At 36.2% G+C, this 26,764-nt stretch overlaps 2 protein-coding genes across 7 annotated transcripts; one reads left to right on the top strand and one right to left on the bottom strand.

The window, feature by feature from the left end:
• The first annotated feature begins 1,525 nt into the window (after positions 1-1,525).
• Positions 1,526-16,897, top strand: LOC107873214 (E3 ubiquitin-protein ligase RNFT1). 4 transcript variants are annotated; one of them, XM_016719973.2, is made up of 8 exons: positions 1,526-3,010; positions 10,817-10,893; positions 11,024-11,192; positions 13,215-13,303; positions 13,391-13,555; positions 13,666-13,743; positions 14,945-15,048; positions 16,315-16,897. In XM_016719973.2, the coding sequence occupies exons 1-8, from the start codon at positions 2,491-2,493 to the stop codon at positions 16,418-16,420; spliced, it is 1,308 nt and encodes a 435-aa protein (XP_016575459.1). In that variant the 5' UTR covers positions 1,526-2,490; the 3' UTR covers positions 16,421-16,897. The 4 variants fall into 4 exon arrangements, with proteins under 4 accessions (XP_016575459.1, XP_016575458.1, XP_047270814.1 ...); XM_016719972.2 differs by having other exon boundaries at positions 2,273-3,010; positions 16,309-16,897; XM_047414858.1 differs by having other exon boundaries at positions 2,281-3,010; positions 11,009-11,192; positions 16,309-16,897.
• A 1,996-nt stretch (positions 16,898-18,893) lies between these two features.
• On the bottom strand, positions 18,894-25,779 carry LOC107873213 (autophagy-related protein 18d). 3 transcript variants are annotated; one of them, XM_047414856.1, is made up of 6 exons: positions 25,584-25,776; positions 24,771-24,978; positions 23,613-24,418; positions 19,873-20,128; positions 19,441-19,564; positions 18,894-19,192 (listed from the first exon to the last, which is right to left on the bottom strand). In XM_047414856.1, the coding sequence occupies exons 2-6, from the start codon at positions 24,907-24,909 to the stop codon at positions 19,099-19,101; spliced, it is 1,419 nt and encodes a 472-aa protein (XP_047270812.1). In that variant the 5' UTR covers positions 24,910-24,978; positions 25,584-25,776; the 3' UTR covers positions 18,894-19,098. The 3 variants fall into 3 exon arrangements, with proteins under 3 accessions (XP_047270812.1, XP_047270811.1, XP_047270813.1); XM_047414855.1 differs by having other exon boundaries at positions 18,894-19,564; positions 25,584-25,779; XM_047414857.1 differs by having other exon boundaries at positions 18,894-19,564; positions 24,901-24,978; positions 25,584-25,777.
• Between the last annotated feature and the right edge of the window lie 985 nt (positions 25,780-26,764).

Here is a 26,764-nt window from a genome sequence, read left to right as displayed (position 1 = left end):
TCTCAAAATATTGTAAAAGACTACGAAGATCTGAATTCTACGTTTATTTAAGCATACTGACGTAGAAATATTTATCAAGTGACATGAAAGAATGCATCTTGGTAAGTGTAAAACTTATTTGATTTGCAATCCAGACACTTGAAGATGTCACATATGAAATGTTGAATATTGTCACTCGACAAAATTTATATGAAACTTTCAAAGGATTCAAAATATTTGAAGCATATAAAGGTTTCTGGAAAACTTATTTAGGACCCGTTTGGCCATGGATATTTTTTTCTTTTTTTTAAATTTTTTTTCGGAGTTGAAAATTATGGTGTTTGGCCATGAAACTTTGAAAAATAATTCCGGAATAAAATTCTGAAAATGGAAAATAACTTTTTGTTGTTTTCCCTTTTTTCATTTCCAATTTCAACTTTCATTATTATTACATATAACCCCAATCTTTAAATTTTTACACAAACCCCTTTTATTAACTAAATTTCATATTTTTTTTAAAAAGACCAAATTCAATAAAATAATTAATTCAAGTGAAAATAATTTAAAATTTTTTATCAACAAATTTAAGAATATATAAAATATATTTATATCTATCAATCATATTTATCAAAATATATTTTTCTCTATTTAATCGATTATGGTTAGATAAACTTATTTAGCTCGTGCTTGTGATATTTTTATTCAAATTTTAGAAGAATAACAATCATAATAATTAGTTTGTTATTAATTATTTTATCAATTGAAGACATAAATTATTTTCTCAACATTTGGTTGTATGTTAGTAGGTAAATTAGTAGTTGGGTGATTTTAATAATTTTTAAAAGTTGAGGGCATAAAATCATATTTAAAAAAGATTTTTCAAAAGTCTAAAAAGAAATTTCAAAAAGACATGGCTAAACACAACTCCAACTCCAACTTCATCTTCAACTCAACTCCAACTCCAAAAAAAAGTAATTTTCACGGCCAAACAACTACTTAGAATCTTTATATTGTATAAGCTTATAACTTGAAAATTATTGGAACTCTTGAAAAGTTTTCAAAAGCAATAGTTATTTGCTGAAATGAGAAATATGGAGTATCATATCTTAGTGCATTTGGTGCACAACATTAATGTATCTTGCAAATACTGCAAGGGCTGATACCTTTTCAGTCAATTTATTAGCAAGGTATATTTCTGCTCCTATTAAGAGACATCGAAATGGAATAAAAGACATGAACATATTTTGTTCTAAAGATTGTAGTCCCGATCTTATTAGTCATGCTAATGTTAGGTATTTATTTAACCCGCATAAATCTCAATCTCAAACATGCAATGTGTTTACATGTGGGGATACTGTCATATCTTGGAGATGTACAAGCAGTCTATCTAGTCACTTCATCGAATCATGTTGAGATTGTAGCATTCATGAAGCAAGCTGAGCGTGTATGTGGTTGAGGTCCACAATATATCTCATTCGAGAAAAATGTAGTTTGAAATGTGATAATGTACCCACAATTTTATACAGAGATAATGCAACATACATAACACATCTTAATGAAGGATTCATAAAAGAAGATAGAATGAAACACACTTCATCAAAGCTTTTCTACATACATAAGCTATAAAAGAATGGTGATATTAACGTACAACAGATTCGTTCAAATGACAATGTGACTGATTTATTCACCAAGTCTTCTCCAATTGCAACTTTCAAGAAGATGGTACACAAGATCGGGATGCAAAAGTTCATTGATGTTCTCATCAGGAGGAGCAAATACGCTCTGTACTCTTTTTCCCTTACGAGGTTTTGTCCTACTGGATTTTCCTTGTAAGGTTTTTAATGAGGCAACTGATATTCGTATTGTTAGAGATGTATACTTTTTACCTTCTGTAGATTTTCTTTCCCACTGAATTTTTCTAATAAGGTTTTAACGAGACACATTATCTATCTAGATATTCAAGAGGAGTGTTATAAATATATTTACATTATAGTGAATGTCTATCAAGATCTAATAAAATCTAGTTGATATCTATCAGGATTTGAAGTATCTGTCTTTTAGTCAGAAACTAGGACTATTTTCCCTATAAATAAAGAGATTTTATTCATTGTATTCTCAATCATATGATGTCTCATCATCAAGAGAAATAAAGAAGTCTCTCTTCTCTCTATTTATTTTCTTCTTTCTTTTCTTTATATTTCATAACATTCTTATTATATTCGAAGACAAATATAATAAAATTACTCCTATTTATTATTTATTATTGCAAGTAAAAGAAAAAAGAAAAAGAAGAAAAAATTTCACTCATTTGGGAGAGGCACAAAAGTAATTCTATGTTCTTCTCCTTCCCCATTTTGGTGTTACTTCTTTCTTTAACCTTAAGCTAGCTTTGTCACTCATCTGACTTTTCCTGTTCTCCATTCCTCCTTCGCAGCTAAAAAAATTTGAGATATCCTATCAACTACTTCATATAATACTCCTACTATTATTAGTATCATCATTTTTCCATTGATGGAGACTACTTCAAGCGTTTCGGATTTTGACTCAAACCCAAATCCATCTTCGGATTCAAGAACCTTTGGAGTTTATGTAACTCCTCTTCGGGTATTCCGATACCCACTTTCTAGTTTCCTTGAATATTCCGGCTTACTCCGTACCCGACCCGATAACCGAGAAACAGATTTGCTCATTCCTGATACTAACAATAATAGTAATAATAGTACTCCCAACAACTCCGAGTCGTCTGAATCAATTTCTAGTGGGAATGGTTCTGAAGTTTCAATAAGGATAATTGGGGCTGGAGAGAATGATCATCGTGATGGTGATGGGTTGGTTATGGATGATGGGGAAGAGAGGGGTTTGAGTGTGGAAAGGTCTACTATAGGAGAAGGTGATTCTGGGAATGGGAATAGTAATAGTAGGGATTCTTCATATCAAAGGTATGATATACAACAAGCTGCAAGGTGGCTTGAGCAGTTTCTTCCATTTACCTTGCTCCTATTGGTTGTTTTCATCCGACAACACTTGCAAGGTATGATATACCCTTTTCTTTATTCTTTTAACATTTTCCCTTGAACTTCATATTTTACTAACTGTAACTAGAATAACTTACCCAGTGTAATGTATGGGTCTGGGGAGGGTAGAGTGTATGCGGACTGTACACTTTAGTGTTGAGATAGAGAGGTTGTTTCCAATAGATCCTGGCTATTTTTTTTTTTTTTACTAACTATAACTGATTAGCAGTAATGAGCTAAGCTTTTTAAATTTATAGCAAATGCTAATGAAATAAAACTCAAAAGTGAATAAGGGTCTGAATTGTGAAATAAAAGATCAAATGAAAATTTAACGCTAAAGAAAATGAAAAAGGAATTGAGCATTCGTGACATCATCCATTCATGCCTTGCACATGAGTGTACAAGCAAGGTAGTTGTACATTGCGAAAGAGAACCCAAGACACGTGGAAATGACCTCCTGATCCTAACAAACTATAACAGATGGAAACTCAACGTTGATTTTTCTGTTATTTGGAAATAACTATAGTTGATTGGAACTCCATGGCCATACTACACTGGAAGCTCATGGCACCATTTATTACATAAGTTTTGGTGAATTTAGGATGCTATTATTTGGTTAGATAGGAAGGTGTGGAGGATGCGAATTAGGGAAGAAGGATAGTAGGGAGGAGTGCGTCCCTGCTAGTAGGTAGGAGAACTTTGTTATGTTATCTATGCTAGTAGTCATATTGCTAGTCTTGTTTCAAAGTGTGTCATTGTTTGTCGTATTACTTGGTGCTAGTCTTATTTATGTTATAAACTGTGTGTTAATACTGATCGGTTTGTGTTCCTTTACTATTTCTTTTCTGGACTGTTTTTATCTTGAGCCGGGGGTTTATCGGAAACCACTTCTCTATCTCATATAATTCAGTGGTTGCCCTAGGCAATAGAGTAATCTATTTTTCTTTTTCTTTTACTTTAAACAATAGATGTCTTGTCTTCTCCACAAATTAGAGGATATGTGGCAAGGAACAAGAACTCTTTAATGTAAACTAACACCCCTGGAATAAGTAGGTTCCACTTAATACTCCCTCCGTCCCATTTTAGGTGGCACCTTTTGCTTGGCACAATGTCTAAAAAAAGAGGAAAGATTTTTGAAACTTGTGGTCTAAAACGATCCATAGATATTTGTGTAGCTATAATCATTTCATTAAGGGAAAAAAGGAAATTTCAAAGTTAAATTGTTTCTAATTATAGTAAGGTGACATTCTTTTTGGGACGGAGAAAGTAGTATTTTGGTGATAGATATGCTTGACATGTAGTCATATGGCAATACGTACCTCTATACTCTGCTGACTAAGATGGTAGTATACACAGAGTGGGAAGCCAAAATGGCATAAGTTGATGTTCCGACTCTTATTTGTTATATCTTTACATTATCACGTGAACAATTAAAATTATATGTCTAATACTAGACTACCTAGCAAGTGCTGGCATCTGCAATTTGCTTTAGATCGAGTCCCTTGGCCAGCATCCATGAAGGTTTGAGGTTTAACTTGCTAACTTCACTTGTCAGCTGTTGTTGGTATCCTCATGTCAGGTCGTGGTAATTTGACAACCATAGAAGCCGTCAAGCGTCATTCTATCACCTAGGATTCAATCTCGATATAGGCTCTATGCTTGTTTTCTTTGATGTTTCTATGGATTGATAAGTGTCACTAATTGAGCTTAGATTATAGGAGGCAGGAAAGAAATGATAATACCTGGAATCCTCGTGATGTTTGATGTAACTCCTCAGAAAAGGAGCTTTTTGATGATGACGGTAATACTTTGTGCTATTATCACTCCTGCTCATTTTGCATCGATGGTGCTCTCACATCTTAGAGTCCATGAGGCTAATGAAAAGGAACTTGAAGATTGAACTTTGTAAGTGTTTTGGAGAATGTCTCAAACATGATAACAACTCCATGATAAATGTTTTGACTTGTTGGTTAATTCTTAAAGCTCCTTTCTACCTTATATATAGGAAGATTAAAGAGAGCTGCATAACTCAATTTTTTTAGCTGATACAACTACGATGACTTAATCCCAAGGAAGTTGGGTTCAGCTGTAAGAATCCTCAGTTTTCCATGTCGTCCCATTTAAGCTCGTTTTTACCAACGTCATACAAAATAATAGAAATAGAAGTAAAAGTACTACGACTACTCTATATATTCTACCGGCATCTGTATCTTTTACAGGACTAAGAGACTCTAAGAAAGCATAGGACCTAAAGTGAACACTCTAACATGGCTAAAACATATTCTCATCTAAAAGATTCCTAAAAAAATATGGAGCCTTTTTAGCTGGCACATCTTGGAAAATGTGGATGTATTAAATGGTTGTTAAAGGCATTATGTTATTTTCTATGACATGCCTACTCACCTCTTCTTTTCCTGCTATATGATAATATTTTTGATGAACATTCTCCTTCCGATGTTTGATGGTGTGAGAATTAATGGAGAAAAAATATTATTGAATTGTGTGTTTACGTAATTACATCGAGACCCTATTTATAGAAACTATAGTACAATCCTTTTCCAAGTAGGATTTTTATATACTATTCCTATTTCTACTCATATTCTAACACTTCCCCTCAAGCTGGTGCATACAAATCATATGTACCTAGCTTATTACAAATGTAATTAATACTAGGACCGTTGAGGGACTCGGTGAAGATATCTGCAAATTGATCACTTGACTTAACAAATTTTGTAACAATATCTCCTGAGAGTATCTTTTCTCTGACAAAGTGACAATCAATCTCTATGTGTTTGGTCCTCTCATGAAACACTGGATTTGACGCGATATAAAGGGCTGCTTGATTATCACACAGAAGTTCCATTTTACCGATTTCTCCAAATTTTAATTCTCTTAGCAACTGTTTGATCCAAACTAGCACACAAGTTGCTACAACTATTGCTCGATATTCTCCTTCCGCATTAGATCGAGCAACCACACTCTGTTTCTTACTCTTCCACGACACCAAATTATCTCTTACTAAAACACAATATCCGGAGGTAGAACGTCCATCGAAGGGTGATCCTGCCCAATCAGCATCTGTGTATCCAATGATATGCTCGTGACCTCGATCCTCAAAGAATAGTCCTTTACCTGGAGCTGATTTTATATATCGCAGAATACGAACAACTTCATTCCAGTGACTATCACAGGAGGAAGTCATAAACTGACTTACAACACTCACTAGAAAGGATATATCAGGTCTTGTCACAGTGAGATAATTCAATTTTTCAACCAACCGCCTATACCTTTCAGGATCACTGAGTGGCTCCCCCTGTCCTAGTAGAAGTTTAGCATTTGGATCCATAAGAGTGTCAATGGGTCTACTTCACATCATTCCCGTCTCCTCAAGAATGTCTAAGGCATACTTGCGTTGAGAAATAACAATGCCTGATCTGGTCTGAGCAACCTTAATACCTAGAAAATATTTCAGTTTGTCGAGGTCTTTGGTCTGAAAATGCTGAAAGAGGTGTTGCTTTAATTTAGTGATACCATCTTCATCATTGCCGGTGATAATGATATCATCAACATAAACCACCAGATAAATATACAGATTTGGTTGAGAATGTCGATAAAACACTGAGTGATCAGCTCCACTACTAATCATGCCAAACTGCTGAATTACTGTGCTGAATTTTCCAAACCAAGCTCGAGGTGACCTGCACAATCGACATACAAGGCTACTAGACTCCTCCTGAGCAACAAAACCAAGTGGTTGCTCCATATAGACTTCTTCCTCAAGATCTCCATGCAAAAAAACATTCTTAATATCCAATTGATAAAGAGGCCAATGACGAACGTTAGCAATGGATAGGAAAAGACGGACAGAAGCTATTTAGCCACTAGAGAGAAAGTGTCACTATAATCAGGCCCAAATATTTGTGTGTATCCTTTGGCAACAAGGCGAGCCTTAAGCCGATCAACCTGACCGTCTGGACCAATTTTGACTGCATAAACCCAACGAAAACCAACAGTAGATTTACCTGCAGGAAGGAAAACAAGCTCCTAAGTACCACTTGCTTATAAAGCAGACATCTCATCTATCATAGTTTGCTTCCATCCTGGATGAGAAAGTGCTTCACCTATAGTCTTAGGAATGAAAATAGAGGACAAAGATGATACAAAAGCATAATGGGGTGATGATAAACGATGATAACTCAAGAAAGTATAATATGGGTTAGCATTATGGGTGGAACACATACCTTTTTGAAGTGCAACTGATTGGCTAAGAGAAGCCAAGTCTGCAGTAGGAGCAGCGTCCGATGCATGACATGAATCATCTGGGACTAATGGTGGACGCGGACGACGACGATAAGTCAGAATTGGTGGGACTACAGCTGGAGACATAGAAGTAATAGTTGATTCCTCAAAGGTTGGTGCGGGTAAGTCTGGAGATACGGGTAAGACCAAGGATGGTGCAGGTAAGACTGGAGATATGGGTAAAATCTCAGAGATATCAGGATGATCAGAAGATATATAGTAAGGTCTAGATTTAAAAAAGTGACATCGGCGGACATAAAGTAGCGACGAAGTTCCGGTGAATAACAACGATACCCTTTTTGAACTCGAGAGTAACCAAGGAGACACTTGAGAGCATGGGGGGCTAATTTATCTTTTCTAGGGGCTAAGTTATGAACAAAGCATGTGCTCCCAAAGACATGAGGGGGATAAAGTAAAGATGTGACTGTGGAAACAATATAGAATGGGGAACCTTATTCTGAATGCAAGTTGATGGCATTCTATTAATTAGATAACAAGATGTGAGAACTGCATCGCTCCAAAACTGCAGCGAAACATGGGATTCAATGAGAAGAGTGCGAGCAGTCTCAAGAAGATGCTTATTTTTTCTTTCTGCTGAGGGGTGTATGGACAAGATGTCTGGTGAACAATTCCTTGATGAGTCATAAACTCCTGAAACTGAAAGGATATGTATTCTAAGGCATTATCACCACAAAAAGTACGAATAGAAACACCAAATTGAGTTTGTATTTCAGCACAAAAACTTTTGAATATAGAAAATATCTCAGAACGATCTTTCATTAAGAAAACCTAAGTACATCTTGAAAAATCATCAATGAAATTAACAAAATAACGAAAACCTAAAGGTGAACTGACTCTACTAGGACCCCAAACATCAGAATGAATTAATGAGAAAATAGACTCTGAACGACTCTCAGTACTACGTGAGAAAGTAGCACGGGTGTGTTTCCCAAGTTCATATGACTCACAATCTAATGTGGATAAACTAGACAAACTAGGCACCATCTTTTGTAGCTTGGATGACTCGGATGTCCCAAACGTCTGTGAATTAGGTCTGGAGGGTCTGTAACTGAGCATGCTGTGAAGGAATTTAGAGAGGTAAGATGGTAAAGGCTTTGTTATTCATGTCCTGCGCTAATCGTCTGTCCCTTACTGCGGTCCTGCTTTAGAAAAGAGTCATCAAAGAAAGTTATGCTACAATGAAGGGCACGTGTCAAACGACTAATAGATACAAGATTAAAAGGAAAACCAGGGGCATAAAGAACAGAGTCTAGAGGGACAGAAGATAGGGGTTTGGCTTGTCCAACTCTTTTTGATTGTGTTCGGATCCCATTGGCCAAAGTAATAGCAGGAAGAGATTGTGAATAAACAATATCAGACAAAAGTGATTTGTTACAGATGCCGCAGGCTGGGCAACCGAGGCTATTTGTGGAGATGACTGCTTACTTGCTCGATACTGAAGGAACTCATCATATTCTTTTTGGGCAATATGAGCATTATTGGATAGTCGATTAGGCTATGGAGATATATGCTTGCTCGATTCCGAAGGAACTCATTATATTCCTTTACAACACTAGGATCATAACTGAGTGGTGGACCATGCAAACTATGACATATATCCTGAGTGTGTCCAACTTTATGACAATAACTACACCTCGATCGAGATTTTCCAGCGCCGATTTTTCATAGGCTGATATGGTCGTTTTTCTATGGTTTGAGATACAAGAACAGAAGAGTCAACAACGGGTGATGAAATTACTTTGTGACTGGGAGGCGCAGCAAGACGAAGCAGACGAGAGAATAACTCATCAATTGTAGGAACCGTTGGGCTAGCTAAAATCTGATCACGTACAACATCATGGTCAGTAGAAAGTCCAGCAAGTGTAAGAACTAAAAACATCTGTCTGTGCTCTTGTTGTTTTTCCACATCCGCAGTGACGGGCATCAATGTATCAAATTCTTCCATGACTGCTTGTACTTGTCCCAAGTAAGTAGACATATCGGATTGTTGTTTCTTCATGTTAGTCATTCGAGATATCACATTATAAAAACGAGATATGTCATTAGTGTATAAAGCACGAGCCTTTTTTCAAACTAAATAACACGTCTGGAATCGACGAAATAAGGGCATCAACTTGGAATCAATAGATCGCCATAAAAGACTACATAATTGAGCGTCAACTTTCTCTCATTGTTCTTTAGCTTTCGCATCTTCCGAGCTAGACTTTCCCTTTTCATGTACCACACTAGCCTTGTTCGTTAAATGATCTTGGGCACCTTGACCTTTGCACTACAACTCAACTAAAGAAGCCCAGGCTAAATAATTTGAACTTCCCATTAATGGTTCGGAAGTAATCATAGGACTTGAACTTCCGATACCGGTAGTTTTGGGGCCAAAAACATCATACCCAAAAGACATTTTGGGAATTTTAACTTGAAAGTACCAAAAATAGAATTTGAATCTCTGAAAATTTGCCGAAAAAAATAAGGTCGCCAGAATTAGGGTTCCGGCGACCGGAATCTGGAAAAAATTGTCGGAGTTGCACAAAAAGTGATTGGTCGGAGTTGGATTATCTAGGCGACCCATCAGAAAGAGGAACAACTGAAAAAAGTGGACCGGAGAAGACTCATGCGCCGGCGCGTGGTTCAGATCTCACCGGAATTACAGATTTCCGGCAGGCATGTGGCGGCGCGTGGACTGTGTTTTTCCGACAATTTTGGTTGGGTTTTTTTTGCCTGAACTTTCCAATCCTCTTGTGGTGTTGTATTTGGCACACAACCCACGAAGCAGAGAATGACACAAATCAGTCACCGGAAATTGACGAACGTTGACTGAGTTTTTTTTTTTTTTGAATTTCTCACCAATGCTCTGATACCATGTGAGAATTAATGAAGAAAAAATATTACTGAATTGTGTGTTTACATAATTACATCGAGACCCTATTTATAGACGCTATAGTACAATTCTTTTCCAAGTAGGATTTTTATATACTATTCCTATTTTTACTCATATTCTAACAAATAGCATTATCAATTTTTGCCGTCTGGCAAGATACTGGAATCATCAATAGTACTTTCACCAAGGTGATGTATACTGAAGAAACATAGGCTTTCAATTGATCTTAAATGAAGTTTTAAGAGATAAGGGAAGGAGAATATGATTTAAGTGGATTATTTATTAATCCTTAGGTTTATTAGATGATTCCAATAAAATGAAGAAATGAAGAAATGAAGGGTGATTTTTCAGCTTTGTCATGGAGACTAGTGCATTATGATTCATATGACAATTGGTGCAAATAATTGATCTGGCTGTTAATTGGTCCTATTTAGACATGGATTACTTTCTGTATATTGGCGCTTACAACAATATACCCAGTGCAATCCAACAAGTAGGACAAGTGGGGTCTGGATATGTTGGCGCTTCCTATTCCTATTTAATTGTTAAAATTCTTTAAATATACCATAAGGACTTTCTTTACAGCTGAATTATTCCTTCATTTCATTTTTTAATTATTGTTTTTCAGGTTTCTTTGCCGTAATTTGGATCACGGCCTTCATGTTCAGGTCAAATGACATTCTTCGAAAGCAGACAGCTTTAAAGGTGACATCATGCTCTATTTTCAAATGTTATTTAGTGTTACTTGCCGCACAGCACTTTCCCTCCTTGAAGCTCGATAAAAAGATTAAAAATAACTCAGAATCTGGTCATGATGAAGTACGCACATTTGCAGGGGGAGAGAAAGATCACTGTCCTCCTTGGTTATTTTCTGGTGTTTATGCTTCATATTAGTGGAATCTACTGGTGGAATCGCAAAGATGATCTGTTCTATCCACTACTTATGGTTCCTCCTAAGGCTATTCCACCTTTCTGGCATGCTATTTTCATCATCCTGGTAAACGGTATGGTTTTTGAATCACTTTTTGGTACTCCTTTTTAAAGATAAAATATGCTTTTTTGTACTCTTTCTTATGCATTTATTTTTGGAATAGGGCCAAATTTACCCCATTACTTTGAAAAATTGGTTAAATATATCCCTCATCATACTTTGGGATCAAATTTATCCTCACTGTCATGCTTTAGGGCTAAATTTAACCTCGTTAAGAAACTTGTCAAACGTATCCTTCCTTGAAAAGCTCCTTCCTTTTAACAGAAAAGCTCAAATCAACATTAAATGACTGATTTTTTAAAAATAACACACACCCTAATCTAATCCACCTGGCCCACAAAAAAAAACACAAACAAAGATACCCCTCCTCAGTTTTGTTGGTGGAACTTCCCCAACAAATATATCCCTCCCTCGAACTAGACTTTGTGGCATGATTGAAATATACATCTCTATTTAGGAACCTTAATTAATCGACATTGATTGAATTGCAGACTGGAGTTGAAATGAACAAAAATAAAAGGTAGTTGTTTGACGAACTAGATTTTCAAACGTTGCACGTTGAAAGAGAAGTATATTTGTTCGTCGGGGAAATTCGACCAACAAAATTGAAGGAGGGGTATATTTGTTTGTCTTTTTGATGGGTCGGGTCGGGCAGGTTAGCTTAGGATGTATTTTATCTTTAAAAAATGGGCATTCAACGTTGACTTGGGTATCTCTCTCAAAAGGAACGGAACATGTGAAAAGTATCTTAACAACAAGGATAAATTTGGCCTCCAGTATGACGAAGGGTATATTTAACCAATTTTCCGAAGTAGAGGGGTAAATTTGACACTTTCCCCTCTATTTTTTTATGTCACTGGATGACTCATGTTTAGTGTCTGGGGAGACATATTGAAGGAAGCTTGTAACAGTTATAATGGTATACACATTCTGGTCACCTTAAAAGGATAGCCAATATTATGGTTATTTCAGGAATAAATGCGCCAAAATATTAAATCAGAGTGCTTTTATGAAGTGGCAACTTAAGCTCGGAAATTTCTTCTGGTTCTGATCAGTGTTCAGGAATGCACTCGCATCGTCGCATAATGCGATGATGCGGAGCGATGCGAGCCCCTCTTGCTGCGCGTGTCTGATGCGAGCGCATCATGTTGATTTTATTTTTAGGGTCAATTTTAAATTAAATAGAGAGTCACTTTGTGTTGATTTTATGTTTAGGGTCAATTTTAAATTTTAAAAAAAGGTTTACTGGTGACTGCCACTGCTGCAATTTTCTAAGGTTAACTTTGTAGTCCACTGCTGCGACTTCTTCTTCTTCACTGTGCGACTACCACTATTGTGACTTCTTCTTCTTCACTGCTTCACTTCAATGATGCAGCCGCATCGCTTCACGCTTCGTGTAATGCATGATGCGGAGCCCTGTTGCTTTTTTCCGCATCAGGCTTCCCTGAACGCTGGTTCTGATCATTAGTCTAGGTTCCCTCAAATTAATTTCACATGCTATTTCTGTATTTTTCTTATTTGAGGGTTTGGGAGATAGGAAATTCACTGCAATCATGTGATAGAGAACCTATTTCCTTCATAATCCCTCTCCCACCCCACACGCACAGATAAAACCCCTCAGCATAGGACCAGGCCCCATTGAAATGAAGGAATCTAAATAGGAGAAGAAAGAAAGATATTCATGAAATCTTACCTGGAATTTCTCCTTTGCAATCTTTACCTTATCAACAATAGTTATTGATGAGATCATAAAGAGATCCTATGCCAACTGACAAATTTTTACCTTTGCCGAACCCTACTTCAGGTACCGTTTATGCTTTACCTGTCTGCCTTGTAGAGAGTGATTTCTCTCGATATATTGTTCTGATATTTGCTACAGTATAGATGGATGTACTCTTAGAAAAAAGGCTTAAGGTTCTATTAATAAATCTACGTATTCATATTCATCTTTTTTTTGTGGAAATGCCTGTAACTCTAGACCTCTAATTGAAAGGAATATCAGTCCTCACCTTCTCCGAAATGTCCTTACATCCAGATACAATGGTCCGGCAGGCAGCAATGGCTTTAAAGTTGGTGCTGCTTATGTATTACAAGAATGGCAGGGGCCATAATTTCCGCAGACAGGTATACTATGAGGCCGGCGTTTATTCTGGTGATTTATTACCTCTATATTTCTTTGGCAAAGAACACTGAATTTGATTGGTCTGTTAGGGCCAATTGCTGACTCTGGTAGAGTATATGCTGCTCCTATACCGTGCACTATTACCAACTCCTGTCTGGTATAGGTTCTTTCTCAACAAAGAATACGGAAGCCTTTTTTCATCACTGATAACAGGATTGTACCTGACATTTAAGCTAACATCAATTGTTGAGAAGGTAAGGTGTTTGTGGAACTAATTTCTGTTGTGGACCCCCACATCCCACGATCTTTGTATACAACTTTGGCATGGTTTTCCTCTACAACACACTTAGTTTCTGGTCTGCAGGTTCGGTCATTCTTTACTGCTTTAAAGGCACTGTCGATTAAGGAAATCCATTATGGGTCATATGCCACACCTGAACAGGTATTATTGTCATTGGCTTGCAAATTTTCTGTTTTAGTTTACAGTTAGAAACAGTGTTACATATATGACAAATCACTCCTCTAGAACTTAAACATATACTTGTATGAGGTGGGAGAAAAATTGGTTATCCTCTTCATGGAGAATGAGAGGGCAATGTGCTGAGACTATTATCTCCTTGTTTTTCCTTGGTCTGATAATAAATTTCAGTGTCACTTCCTTGAAGCAACTTATTCATGTACAGATTTGACTGTTATCTTTTCGGTAAGACCAGGAGTTGAATTACCAACATTAACTGATTGTGTCCTCTAACCTCTTTGTTTTTTTTCCTATTTTTACACTACTCATCCATCTTTGGCCGAGTTGATAATGTTGGTTTAACCACTAAATGACTGTTGGGTCAGTTGTTTATACAGACATGTAGTGAACACCAGAGATCGGGACCTGTTATTTATAAACTTGTCTCATGTAAAGACAAGTTACATTCATAGAACTGTACCCTTTGCGTGGTCTCTAGATCAAGACAGTGGAAGTATGGTTGAAACTACTAAATGCACGAGTTTCTGAACAGAAGTTAGGGTGTTTCATGGCATCTAAAGGCGTGTCCTAGTGGTCAATGAAGTTGATTGACCACTAGGAGGGATCCCCCCCCCCCCCCCCCCCCCCCCCGGGGGGCAAAAACACCTGGTGATTTCTTCCCCCACCTGTCCAATCCTTGGTGGACAGAGTTACTCGGCATGTATGCTGGTGGGAGGTTGCAGGTATCCCGAAGTAGTTGAGGTGCGCAAGCTGGCCCAGACATCACGGTTATTAAAAAAAAATGGTTAAGTGTTTTGTGACAGTTACTTAATTTCAGCGAGAAGCAATCTAAAGCTATCCCTAGTCCAGTATGCCGACACACAGATCTGTCTGAAATAAAGTAGCTAACCCAAGATTAAAGTGGCCACAGTTGGATGTATAAATGACATCAAGTTCCACTCTTATGGTGTATCCTTAGACTCACAGGTCTTTTATCAGCTACAGCTCTGTCATAGAAGCTGTAAAGATACTCCAGTGTCTTAGAGTCACTTATATGGGATGAGCAGTAAGCATATTATCGCTCATTTCTGGCATGGAAGAGAATTACCTAACTAGAAATGTTTCCTTTTCGTTGTAGCTTTCTTTTGCAACTGTCATGTAATACTGTCTTTCGTGTTTCAACCAGGTAAATACAGCTGGTGATCTGTGTGCTATTTGCCAAGAGAAGATGAATACACCAATTTTATTGCGCTGCAAACACATCTTTTGTGAAGACTGTGTCTCAGAATGGTTAGTATTTCTATTGCACTTTGATGCATGAGTTCCTCTATTTGATGTGTGAAAATAGAAGAGGAAACTTCTTGTTAAATTTATATAACAAACAATGTCCTAGAGGAAATTCTTACATAGGAGTCGGAAGTTTTCTGAAGAAGATATCGGAGTGGAAAGTTGTGTACAAATATAGTAGGTAACCATTTTCTGTGCCTAAGAAGGGAGGCAAATATATTATTAATTAAATACAGATTATCCTAGGTATCCTACAAAATATTCTATAGTATTTTCTTAATTAGCCAGCCGCTCATCTCCCCAATGATTGGACATCCTTCTATCTAGGAAACAGGTGCCTTTCTCCCTATGGCGACCGATATCTTAATGAAAAGCTTGTTTTCTTTTTATACTTAAAATCATCATGCGTAATAGAGAATAATATCTACCTAATCTAAGGCATAACATTAGATATTCTCATATATGCAATTTCTTATAGATCCTCACAATAATTATAGAGTTTGGTACTAGGATAGACAAAGATCCTGGGTTTAAGTTTCAGTGTCAATTGCCCTATAAAAAGAGTTAAGACGCCTGTGAGGGGCATGTAGAAAATCTACTAGAAATAAATAAAAGTGTCTTCTTTCTGATAGTCCAAACTTTTTCAATAAGGTGCCCACACAATTGAACATAAGTCATGTGTTATGTGCTTTTTCGTTGTGACCTGTGGTTAACGTTCATTACCAAGTTCTTTATAGCATTTTGTTTCTAATAAAATCTCTTAAGTGCGCTAAACTATGATCAGCATTTCTTTTTTTCCTTATAGGTTGGTTGCTCTTCCTATTTGGACCGAGTCTTTTTTTGTGCTTTCCTTTGCCAGTATGATTAGTTTTTCTTCAGAGGGGGGGTTCTTTTTGTTCCATGATCAGTTTTAAGAATATAGTGGAGAAAGAAAAAACTTAGAAAATAGGTCTTCTCATTTTCCTTTGTTATGTTTCCTACTAAAATGATCCATCAACTTTGCCCTGATTTAATTGCCATTGGCAAATCTAGTTTATCAACACTAAAGCTCAAAAGAAAATCCGCAGAGGAAAAGGATAGAACGGCCTGTGTTCGCACATGTTATTTATGTCGTACGAACTGCTTAATCTCTATTGTGTTCCCACTTCTTTTAAGAAAGAAATATGATCCTTTAAATCATCTCTTCTCTGCTTTATATGTGAATGCTCAAAAAGGCTTATGTCTATACTTTGTGCTAACAGTTAGTGTTCTCTAATTACCAAGTTTCAGGTTTGAAAGAGAGAGAACTTGTCCTTTGTGTAGAGCCTTGGTCAGACCTGCTGATCTAAGATCTTTTGGAGATGGATCAACTAGCCTTTTATTCCAGTTATTCTAATATTTGATGTTACACCTCTGTTGCCATTCTCAAAAAAGGAAATGCCGATGTTACAACAAAGCAAATGTGTTCCTCTACTAATAGCACTCTCCTCATTTCGATCACTTGCCGAGTTACACTTATAACATCACCTGATTCTGGGGGTTGCTCTGTTAAGGTTGCCATGAGGATCGCAGAAAGGGGCTTCTTTGAGGATTTAGTGGGAGATACAATATAAGTACATATTGTGGTTCACTTTTGTTTATACAGAAGAAAAAAAAGGGTCCGTGTAAAGTTATGTAACTCACAAAATTTAACCATAGTATTTAAAATTTTGCTTCTTTTTCGGGCGCGTACAAATCTTCCTTATCATTTCAATCTGTGGAAATTTTACCCTAGTATATTCCTTGTAGCATACAAGTGATGCAACAGCTAATCGAAATGAAGTGATGGTGTTGGGCCGGTATGTAGCTGTGCCCAATTGGTGGTTTTGCTTTATCGACTGCTTGTTTTTAGCATACACCAATGTTTTTCTTTTTCATGATTGACCCCTCAAACATGCAAGAAAATGTGTAAATTAGTGGGAAGAAACGCACAAACATGGGGATTGCATATAATTTTCTCCACTTCTAATGTCCTAGGTGAATTACTCGAATCCTCACTGGTATGCGAGCTGAAAAAGCGTCAATAGTACGCATAGGCCAGCAGATTTATTCTTTGTTTTTTTTTTTTAATCTGAAAGCAATTCATATTTCAACGTTAGAGCTGTGTCCTTAGCAATACAAGTGAAATGCTTTTATTTTACTGTTTTACACAAATGATGATCATCGAGCAGTGCCGCATTTTCCAAAAAGAATCCTTAATCAAAAGTAATCAACTGGTTCCTAAACCCAGAAGTGATACTAAACCACAAGTTGGTAATACTTGTAACCACAAGTTGGTAATACTTGTACAAGGCCATAAACATCAGTGAAACATATTGAACTGGAAAAGTTGTAAAAAAAAATGGGGGGAGGGTGAATGAATGCCAAATCTGAAGCAAACCGAAAAGCAATAGCAACCTAGGCCACAAAAAGAACAATTGAAGGAAATTATACTTGTACAAGGTCATAAACAACAGTGAAACCTATTGAACTGGAAACGGTAGTAAATACAATAGCATCCTAGGCCACAAAAAGAACAAATGAAGGAAAAAGGGTCAAATTACCCCTTTACTTTTATTTATTAGCTTAAGTTTGCCTTAGTTTTTTTTGTTTTTTTTTTGGTTTAAACCCCCTGGTGTCCAGTACCTGCTTTTTAGGAGTCCGACTATATCCGGATTCGCGCCGCGTCGGGCTCCATTTTGGGGGAAGAACTCCCAACAGAGTGTTTGTCCATACCCAGAGTCGAATCCTCGACCTCTGAGTAGGGTAGACCAATCCCTTACCATTGGGCTACCACTGCTGTTGGTAAGTTTGCCTTAGTTATACTATACATCCTCCACTGTTATCAAAGTTAACAAACCCATCCCTAATTTTAATACTTCCTACCATGACAATTTAAAAGTCCCACATGACCTTATATTTGAATGAGGTAGATGCCACATAACATACCACCTCATTAATAAATTTTTAGCTTCAATATTTTTTTTCATTTCAAATTTTTATTTTTTTCCTTTTCTTCTTTTCTTTTTCCTTTTCTTTTTCTCCAACAATAACAAAGCTTTGGAAACCCAATTGAATTAAGTCATTGAGAATTTGTTCCTAGTGCTTAGATATCACGATAAGGAGACGACGATTGACTAAGCATCTACCTTGCCCTTGCTTGAGGATACCATTCGCTTAATTTTCTCAACAATTCAACGCAGGCAATTGAAGAAAACCCCAAAAGTCAAAATGTTTATTATATGTATACTTTGTCTCTCTATAGCAAACAATTGTATTTGATAATTGTAAAGGAAGATTTTGGAAAACAAGATTAAAAAATATAGGAGTACAATTATAGTCTCTGTATTTATTCAAGAGAAAAAAGTACATAAAAATTTACTTGAGAGCTGTAAATGTGTGGCAGAGATTACAGGAAGATGTTTGAATGCACAAATTTGACGTATTTACTCGTTCAGTGAACTCGGTATGGGCTTTGTTCTTGTTGAAAGAAAAGGAAAAAAAAAAAAGGATAAAAATTTGAGATGAAAAAAAATATTGAAGAATAAAATTTACTGGCATGCCATATCGCATCCACTTCATCCAAATATCAGGTCATGTAGGGGCCTTAAATTGTCATGGTGGATTAGTGTTAAAAATAGGGATATATTTGTTACACTTTGATAACGACGGATACATTTTGCTCATAGTATAACTAAGGGCGAACTTAGCTAATAAATGAAAATAGAGAGGTGTTTTTGATCCTTTTCCCTTAAATGAACAAGAACGCAAAACACTGGATATTCGTGAACAGGACACCACCTTCTAGAAAAATCCAACAAAGGGAAAGCAATCACCAAAAACAGAGACGATGATGCAGCAGTTCCATGTATTAGTACACAGAATAAAGTACATTAGTATAAAAAACACAGCAGATAATATAGAGAGAGCCACATTTGCCATTCTATACACATTAATCGGCAAACATTACTTATTTACTGGTGGTGTTTCATTTCTTTTCACAATAGAGTCAAACTTGAGATTTATTTACAAGGAAAGTACTTCTCTTTAAACAAACTATCTCGGCCTACTTTCTGTTTTCAGAAAGCGGACATATTCTTGCTGTACCATTTGTCCTCCATTCACAGGATCGAAGCTGCACCTATAGAAACTGACAGAAGTCCAACAAGAGGTGAGATAAAGGAGATCCGGCTATCGGAATTAGTATGAACTTTTTAGTTCTAATGCCAGAATACTTGCACTAATGCTAAGTTTCTTTTTGGTGTGTAGGGGGTGGGGGAGTTTTCAAATCCCGTCTCCACCCAAAGCGTCAAAAGAACAGATGTTAAAAGGTTAAATTGAATTTGCTGACCGACATTGCAATAGAGTGACATACTGAGCCAGAAGAGTGATAGGTACCTTCCATCAGTGCCAGCAGTAATAATTGTGTTCTGAGAACCAAAAGCAGCAATGTACTGGGTACATTCTGGCAAGCGAAATTGAGCAAATGACCATTCAGAGCTAAAGTATTTTGGCAAAACTCCTGAAAATTTGTATTTAAAAAAGAAATCAAATTAGAAAGCTCCAGCAGAAATTTTGACAGTCACCTCACCACAATGGAAAAAAGGTAAGTGTTTCGTGAGAACATCAAATCAGTTTTAGAAGTCGATCAATAAACCATATCATAGTTGGAAGTTAGAATAATACAGCATAATGTTACAAAATTGGTTAAAAACACTAGCTAATCCTATTTATGTCATTGTGTCTGGTAAAAACTGTCTGGAGACCCTAAAGATTCGTTATCAGGCAAAATTAATTGGGGTTGCACACTTGATTTTGTAACACACTCACCTTTCATGAAAGAAAACGATGAACCAGGGTTGGCTCCAGTACTTGGAGAAATAAGTGCATCAAGAGAAGCTGATGAAGTTTGACCTAACAATGTTGGAGTTCTAACAGCAGCATCAGCTGCAGCATCCTCCCCAACAACACGTACTCTCAGGCTGTATACATGGATGGTACCTTTGTCGCTCGAGACGACCAACCACTGAACATTTGGTGATAGAGCGATACTACAGATATCCGCTCTGTCGACCCCTCTACGCACCTAAGACAAAGCATAGGTAAGGAATAAGCAATCTATGCTAAAGGAATAAAGGTAACACAGCAAAATCCACAATTAGAATCAACATTAGCTGAAAGGACAGCGAATATTGAAAAGGAATCACATATAACGCATGCTTTAAATCAATGAGGAAACTAGAGGAAAACATCTCAAAATCAGCACCCAAAGAAGGGGGCATTAATGCCATTTTATATTTTGTAGACAATTAGAAGTCAAAAAAATTTGTTAATTGTCTCACAAGATTCCCAAATATTTTTGGCATGTCATTTTTGGGTAAAGATTTGGGTGAAGTTTCACCATGTGTTTGGTCAAAGTATTTGGAAAACATATTTTACTTTTAAAAGTTACCAAAATATGAAATTTGCCCCAAATACTAGTCTTTTCTAGTATTTTGGAATTTGGATTATTTACCAAAAATATTTGACAAATAATGGCAAATTGTATAACCCAACATTATTTGCCAAGTTTTTTCCCCAAAACTACTTGGGAGATCTATGGCCATAACGGGTCCTTAAAGGAGAGATTCTCACCAAACTAGCAGCAGAGTAAAAATCTAAATCAGACCCAACTAACTGGAAACAACAGACAACAATTAATTCTTAAAGCTAAGACGACTCTTGATGTCCTGTTCATTGTGCACTTCCATTTTCAACTGCCGGAAATCAGACACGTACACCGGAGAAATATTACCTCCCCTAGTGAATGGGAACTGTACATTTCATAGTAAAACTGCACACATACAGAATCAGAACTTTCAACATCATACATAGATTAGTCAAATCTGAAGCTCTTCCCATTGTCACCAGTTGTTCTTTTGTCTACAAGCAACTCTATATTGTGATGCAAAAAGATCCATTCCATTTAGCAATACCAAGTCTAATGCTTAGTATTATACTCCTTTCTCCAATCCAATTTGACATAGTTCTATTTTTGGACATCATCTCAAGAGTACTTTTACATGTGATTTAGAAGGAAAAATTAAAACTTTTTGAAGTCGTGAAGAGGAATCAAGATAGCATCTGGGACTTTCTCCTCTCACCCTGTGAAGATAAGAAGTTTGTAGAAGTCTCAGTTTTGATGTCGAGTTCTCATCCCTTGACCAAGTATGTCTTGCACATGCCAGTAGAAAATTGATAAATTGGTGGACAGTTTATGTCTCAGTCCCAGACAAATTTGGGTCGGTTATATGATTCCTTATTGAACATGCTTCTCCATTTAGCTCATCTCATGTCATAATCATACTTCTATTATGGTTTTTTTACTAGTATACTCCCATTTGGCCATAGATTTTGAAGTTGAAACTTGAAAATTTGAGTTTTTGAAGTTGTGATTTTTGAAACTTAAAAGTCGTGTTTGGACATACGAGTTACTTGGAAAAAATTTGAAGTTTTGTGAGTGTGAAATTTCTCTACTTGGTCTGAGCCAGTTTTTGAAAACCTAAAAATATTTGAAGATCATATTTTCAAATCTGATCAATTTCATGGCCAAAATTCTAAACAGATATTTGAAGATAAATTTTCAAAATCTGATCCAAAATCTATGGCCAAACGCTAGCTAAATCTATGATAAGACCAAAAATACCCCTAGAAAAGTACCAGAACTACATGGATGTACTAACACGCCTAAAGTATATTCCCAACTAGTTAATATCACCTATATAGGTCTTTTATTTCATTTTTCTTGATAACCGTCTTTTATTTCATTTTTCTTGATAACCGTGGTGTTCGGACCAGCTTGCGTACACCAGGTCTTTTTTATTTCATTGTGTCCTATCTTTAGCCAAGTCTGCATGGATTCCAAGAACTTGTAGGTTTTTACGAGACAGATTACTTTGATATGATTTTAGGTCTACCTCGTTCCCTTTTAGCACCTCATTCCTCATGGTTTCACACCCACATACCGGTGCATCTGGAGGCAGGACATGACCAAATCATCACAAGCAATCTTCTCTCATTTTATCCTCAATGTGTGCTACTTGCACCTTCGGATGAATACGGTCATTTTCTATCTTATTTAATCTTGTATGACCGCACAATTGTGTTAGCATCCATCTCTCCGCACTTATCTTGTGGATATGTTTCACTAGTAAGTCAAGTGTTGATACCGAATTATAGCGGCCCAACATCCACTACCGTATAACATTGCCCCATAATCATCATTTTCTCTAGAGTATGCCTCATATGCCAACCTTTTTTCCGATAACTAATAGCGCGAAAACTCCAACCAAATTACCTATGGAGTCTTTTGGCCCCATATCCACCCTAAAACTTCCTACCAAACCTCCATATTTGACCCCTCACCTATGGCCTATAGACTCTCACATAGTCCCACTAAATAATAGTTCCAATATAATTTTTACTAATAATAGCAATGGAATAAAACTCCTTCCTCACATTCCAAAGTAAAAAATTCACTTTGAAATTCTTTCACTTTGACTCTTGCAAACAGAGAAAGTTTGCACTTCACTCCACTGGACACATCTTGATGAAGGATTTTTTACACAGATCATTCATCTCTCACCTCTACTTTTTCGCTCTCCACATGCAATACACTTTAACTCTACCCCCCCCCCCCCCCACACACACCCACACACAAACCCCTCTTACTTATGTCCTCCCAATAGAGCATTCAAAGTTTTTTTAACTCCCTAACACTTATTGTTCCATCACCATACCTATTGACACATGTCATTGGTTTAATTTTATGTTAACTACACACAAGGGCTTCTATCAAAATATATGAATGCTCAGACTTAATTTAGAATTTTAAGATTTTAAATTAACTATATACCTAACACGACTCATTACATGTGGCCAGAATCATTTTGTTGGTCAAACACACGGAGAGTTTTTCAAGGCTAGGTGATAGTAAGAATCGAACCACAACTCTAATAGCACATTGGATAATGTGAACTGTTGCTATTATAGAGAGGAAACTTTTATTTACACTAATATACCGCTAACATTTGCGAATATTTGTTGATATTAAACTATTTCACATTTTGCAATTATGTATCCTATCTATTAATATGTTCCTTCTTATGCTAGGATTAGAGATGAAACGACCACCAAGTTAAGTTCAGATGACAATAAGTATCTTACCACTCCTTACCAGCTAGAATTACATTCCATATGGTGCACCTCACAAGATCAACTTCTTTTACTAGGAAGCGGAGTTATAAACTTATGTTCTGAACATAATACTTTGACCTTAATATGATGTCTATTGACCTTAGAACACTTTTTTTCCAAGTATGTATGCTACCATGTCTCAAATAATCTCCACACACAGCAAACTAATCCAGGAAAAAAGGAAAAGGAGTAGTTGATGACAATGCCTGATTTTTATGAGAATTCTGCACTAAGAAAGCTGCAAAGAATGAGCTAGCTTTGTGCTCACCCATTCGAATCACCATTTGAATATCTAGTTCTTCACCAAAATTCCTAGATATGAGAGAAAAAAGTACCTCTTGCAACTGAGTCCCATCCATGGTGTTGAAGAGTCTTATCAAAGTTCCTCGAGTGCTTGCTGTTGCAAGAAGCAGCCCATCAATAGTCAAGGTTAAGCATGCTACTTGAGAATCATGTGCCTTGATTAACTTTGTCATATTCAGGCCAAAATGCTCAACTCGGATTTGTCCTTTTCGAAGGCCTGGGCAAGCCAATACAGATGTATTTAAATGGTGTGAGAGGCAGCAAAGTCCCCTAGGATTGGCCACAGTCTCTATCTGATGAAGAAGCTTCAGATCCATCAAATTGTAGACATATATCTTGTGCTCAAGAATTACAACAATACAATCCCGTCTTAGTTTCACTGCATGAACCTCAGACCTAAATGAAAATTCACCTATGCACCGGCTCTGATGGTCATCCCATATAATAACTTTATTAGGAGGGTACTGGGTATTGGCTTTAGCACCCACAAGTGCTAAAATATTGCATCGGAACAGCATCTCCACAATTCTAAATCCACCACTTTTCAGATCACGTCTGAAAGTCTCTTTGAAAGGGTCACAGTTATACACACGAAAGCCACGACTTGTGCCAGCAGCAAAGCAACTATAATCCTGATTCCACGATACAGAGTGTAGCTCCGTTTCATCACTGTCACTGATCTCCGGTTCAGAATGGCCAGAATGAGAGGCCCCAAGCATGGGAGATTCATATGTCCCAAAGGCTGCTGGCGAAATCGTTCCTCGAGAAGGTGAAACAGTTGAACTATTTGGCGATGATAGAGTAGTCATAACCAAATGCAAACAGAAGCTATGGGAACCTACAACATCAAATTTGAAACACAGTATTAAAACAGTAAACTAATTTAAAGCAATTAGTGTATACCTTAAAGGCAGTGCGGAACAAATGTAAAATGCTAGTAACACTTGATCCTCAGAAGTGTGCGTGAACAATAGTGGAGCACCCAAACAGACATAACTACCATGAATATCTGCTTGACTTATCACTGTCTACAACAAAATTTTCTGTAGAAAGTTCACTTCATCGCCCATATAACAGAAGAACCTCTTTAGATCTACCAAAAACATTATGTTTTAGAGGGAAAAAGGCAATAACATCAATTATATTGAACAGGAAATGATTATTAATTGAAACTTACTGTTAAAACAGACCTTTTTCTTTTAACTTTAAAACAGTTCGACCCACATGGAAAAGATAATATGAAACATGAGACTTTCTATGCATTCTTCGTTTTTTCGTCTGCAATTTCAAGAATTCACTTTTTGGATGCATCGACCTTACTTCTGGCATGCAGTTATCAGAAATCAGATGAAAGCCGACAGGAAGGTTTAGGAAACGTGCCCCTCTCCAAGAGCATATCTGTGCAAATACTACCACTAGTTAGATGATCCCTTTCTGATACCACTACGGTCTTTTTAGAATAGTTGCTTTGCTTAAATATGTCCCTACGAAAACAGGCATTGTTAAATAACTTGATTCTTTGTAGGCGCGGGCTCAGTGTATTGCGTGAACCACATTATGAACGCATACTGCAAGGTGAAAAGGACTCCATACCGTAATTTTTCAATCAATTCTAAACCATACCTCATAAAAGAAGAGGATCGTCATTATTAAAGTCTATTTCATCTATGATCACTTTAAACAGTTCTAAATATTTGTTGAAGATACTCATTTATGCAACTGATATCCAATATCAAATGGCAATAAGTTGACTGATCAGTAACACCTATGTGCAATGAATCGGTAGGTACAGATCCAGAAACAAACTGTCAAAGCTAAAATAACTAGTAACGGAGCTCATTTATTTTCAACAGTAGAATCACTCTCTCTTCAAGCATCCCTAATTGGCTTGGATTTCAATTGCCAAGGAAAATGAAAAATTCAGAAAGTAAACACAAATCGTCTAACTATGAAAATGTAAGGAGGCAAGTGAATAAACAGAGGAGTATACATAGAGTATTGACCTTTGTGTTAGTTCCTTCGCAACTGATGAAGCTCTAATTCTGTTATTGCTTCCGATCAAAGAGTCAGATCTTCGAAAGGGAGATTGTGAATTGCGAATGAAGAGGGAAACACGACTGAGAGACAGAGTCCGACGGTTTTTTCTTTCTAATTCTAAAATAATTCTGATCCGCTGATTCGATTTGCCAAAGTGACAGCATCATCCACCCCATCCATTTCTTTAATTTCATTTTTTTTTTTGGGAAAGGGCCAAAAATGCCTTTGACTATGCGAAATAGTATCAAAATACCCTTTATTTTTTGAAAAAATACGTAAAGTTGCATACTTAATTATTAAATTATAAAAAATAGCAACATTTTTATCAAATTATATTTTGTAGCATATGTATTGATATGTATTTATATTTTTGTAGCAATAGTTTGCAAAAATACAAAATGCATATTGATCATAAGGACAGTAAAAATCATATTTATTTATATTTTTGTAGCAATAATTTGCAAAAGTACAAAATACAACTTGCTATATTATCTAATTATGAAACTGTTGCTACGAAACTCATAATTAAGGGGATAAGTATGTTATTTCTGAATTTTGCCATGCTATTTATGAATTTTACCCATTTATGGAAAAACTACAAAAAGTAGTTTATTTAAGAGTTAAATTATGAAAAAATAGCAACACTTTAATAAAATTATATTGTGTAGAAAATATAACATTATTTTAAGTCTGGTGCCCCACTTACTCCCTCAGAAGTTAGCATGTACAAGGTTCCCTTCTTCACTCCACTTCTCTTTCTCTTTCCTTTAACTAATTTTTACTATATCATTGAAATCTCTTAGATTTTACTTTCAATTTTTTTTCATTTCCATAAATTATTTTTATTTAAATTAATAGATTCCTTTTTCAAATCAAACTCAATTATGAAAATTATTATCTTCATGATATTCCAAATTTCAAAATACCACCCTCTTATATTTCTAATTTTTTTTCTTGCTAGTTTTTTTCATTTTTTTTATCATTTTATTTTTTATTTTAATTTTTTTCCTTTCGAATTTATTTTCTCTCTTCTACTTCTCAACTTCTTTTTCTTTTTCCCTTTTTCATTTTTTTCTTTATTTTTTTCTTTTTTTCGTTTTCTTGTTTTTTCCTTTCTCGTATGTTGCTTCATTTTCTTCTTTTTTTT

Source organism: Capsicum annuum, chromosome 6 (assembly GCF_002878395.1).
Source record: "Capsicum annuum cultivar UCD-10X-F1 chromosome 6, UCD10Xv1.1, whole genome shotgun sequence".
Lineage (NCBI taxonomy): Eukaryota > Viridiplantae > Streptophyta > Magnoliopsida > Solanales > Solanaceae > Capsicum > Capsicum annuum.
This window is presented reverse-complemented; position numbering and strand designations above follow the sequence as displayed.

Bases quoted from the DNA above. Each gene is read 5' to 3' on its own strand.
- LOC107873213 (XM_047414855.1), bottom strand. From the start codon at position 24,909: ATGCCAGAAGTAAGGTCGATGCATCCAAAAAGTGAATTCTTGAAATTG. The intron at 24,419-24,770 runs GTCTGTTTTAAC...TTGATGTTGTAG, and splicing joins TTTAAAGTTAAAAGAAAAAG to GTTCCCATAGCTTCTGTTTG. The intron at 19,565-19,872 runs GTGAGTGTGTTA...ACAAATTTTCAG, and splicing joins ATCGTTTTCTTTCATGAAAG to GAGTTTTGCCAAAATACTTT.
- LOC107873214 (XM_047414858.1), top strand. From the start codon at position 2,491: ATGGAGACTACTTCAAGCGTTTCGGATTTTGACTCAAACCCAAATCCA. The intron at 10,894-11,008 runs GTGACATCATGC...GTCATGATGAAG, and splicing joins GAAAGCAGACAGCTTTAAAG to TACGCACATTTGCAGGGGGA. The intron at 15,049-16,308 runs GTTAGTATTTCT...CTAATTACCAAG, and splicing joins GAAGACTGTGTCTCAGAATG to TTTCAGGTTTGAAAGAGAGA.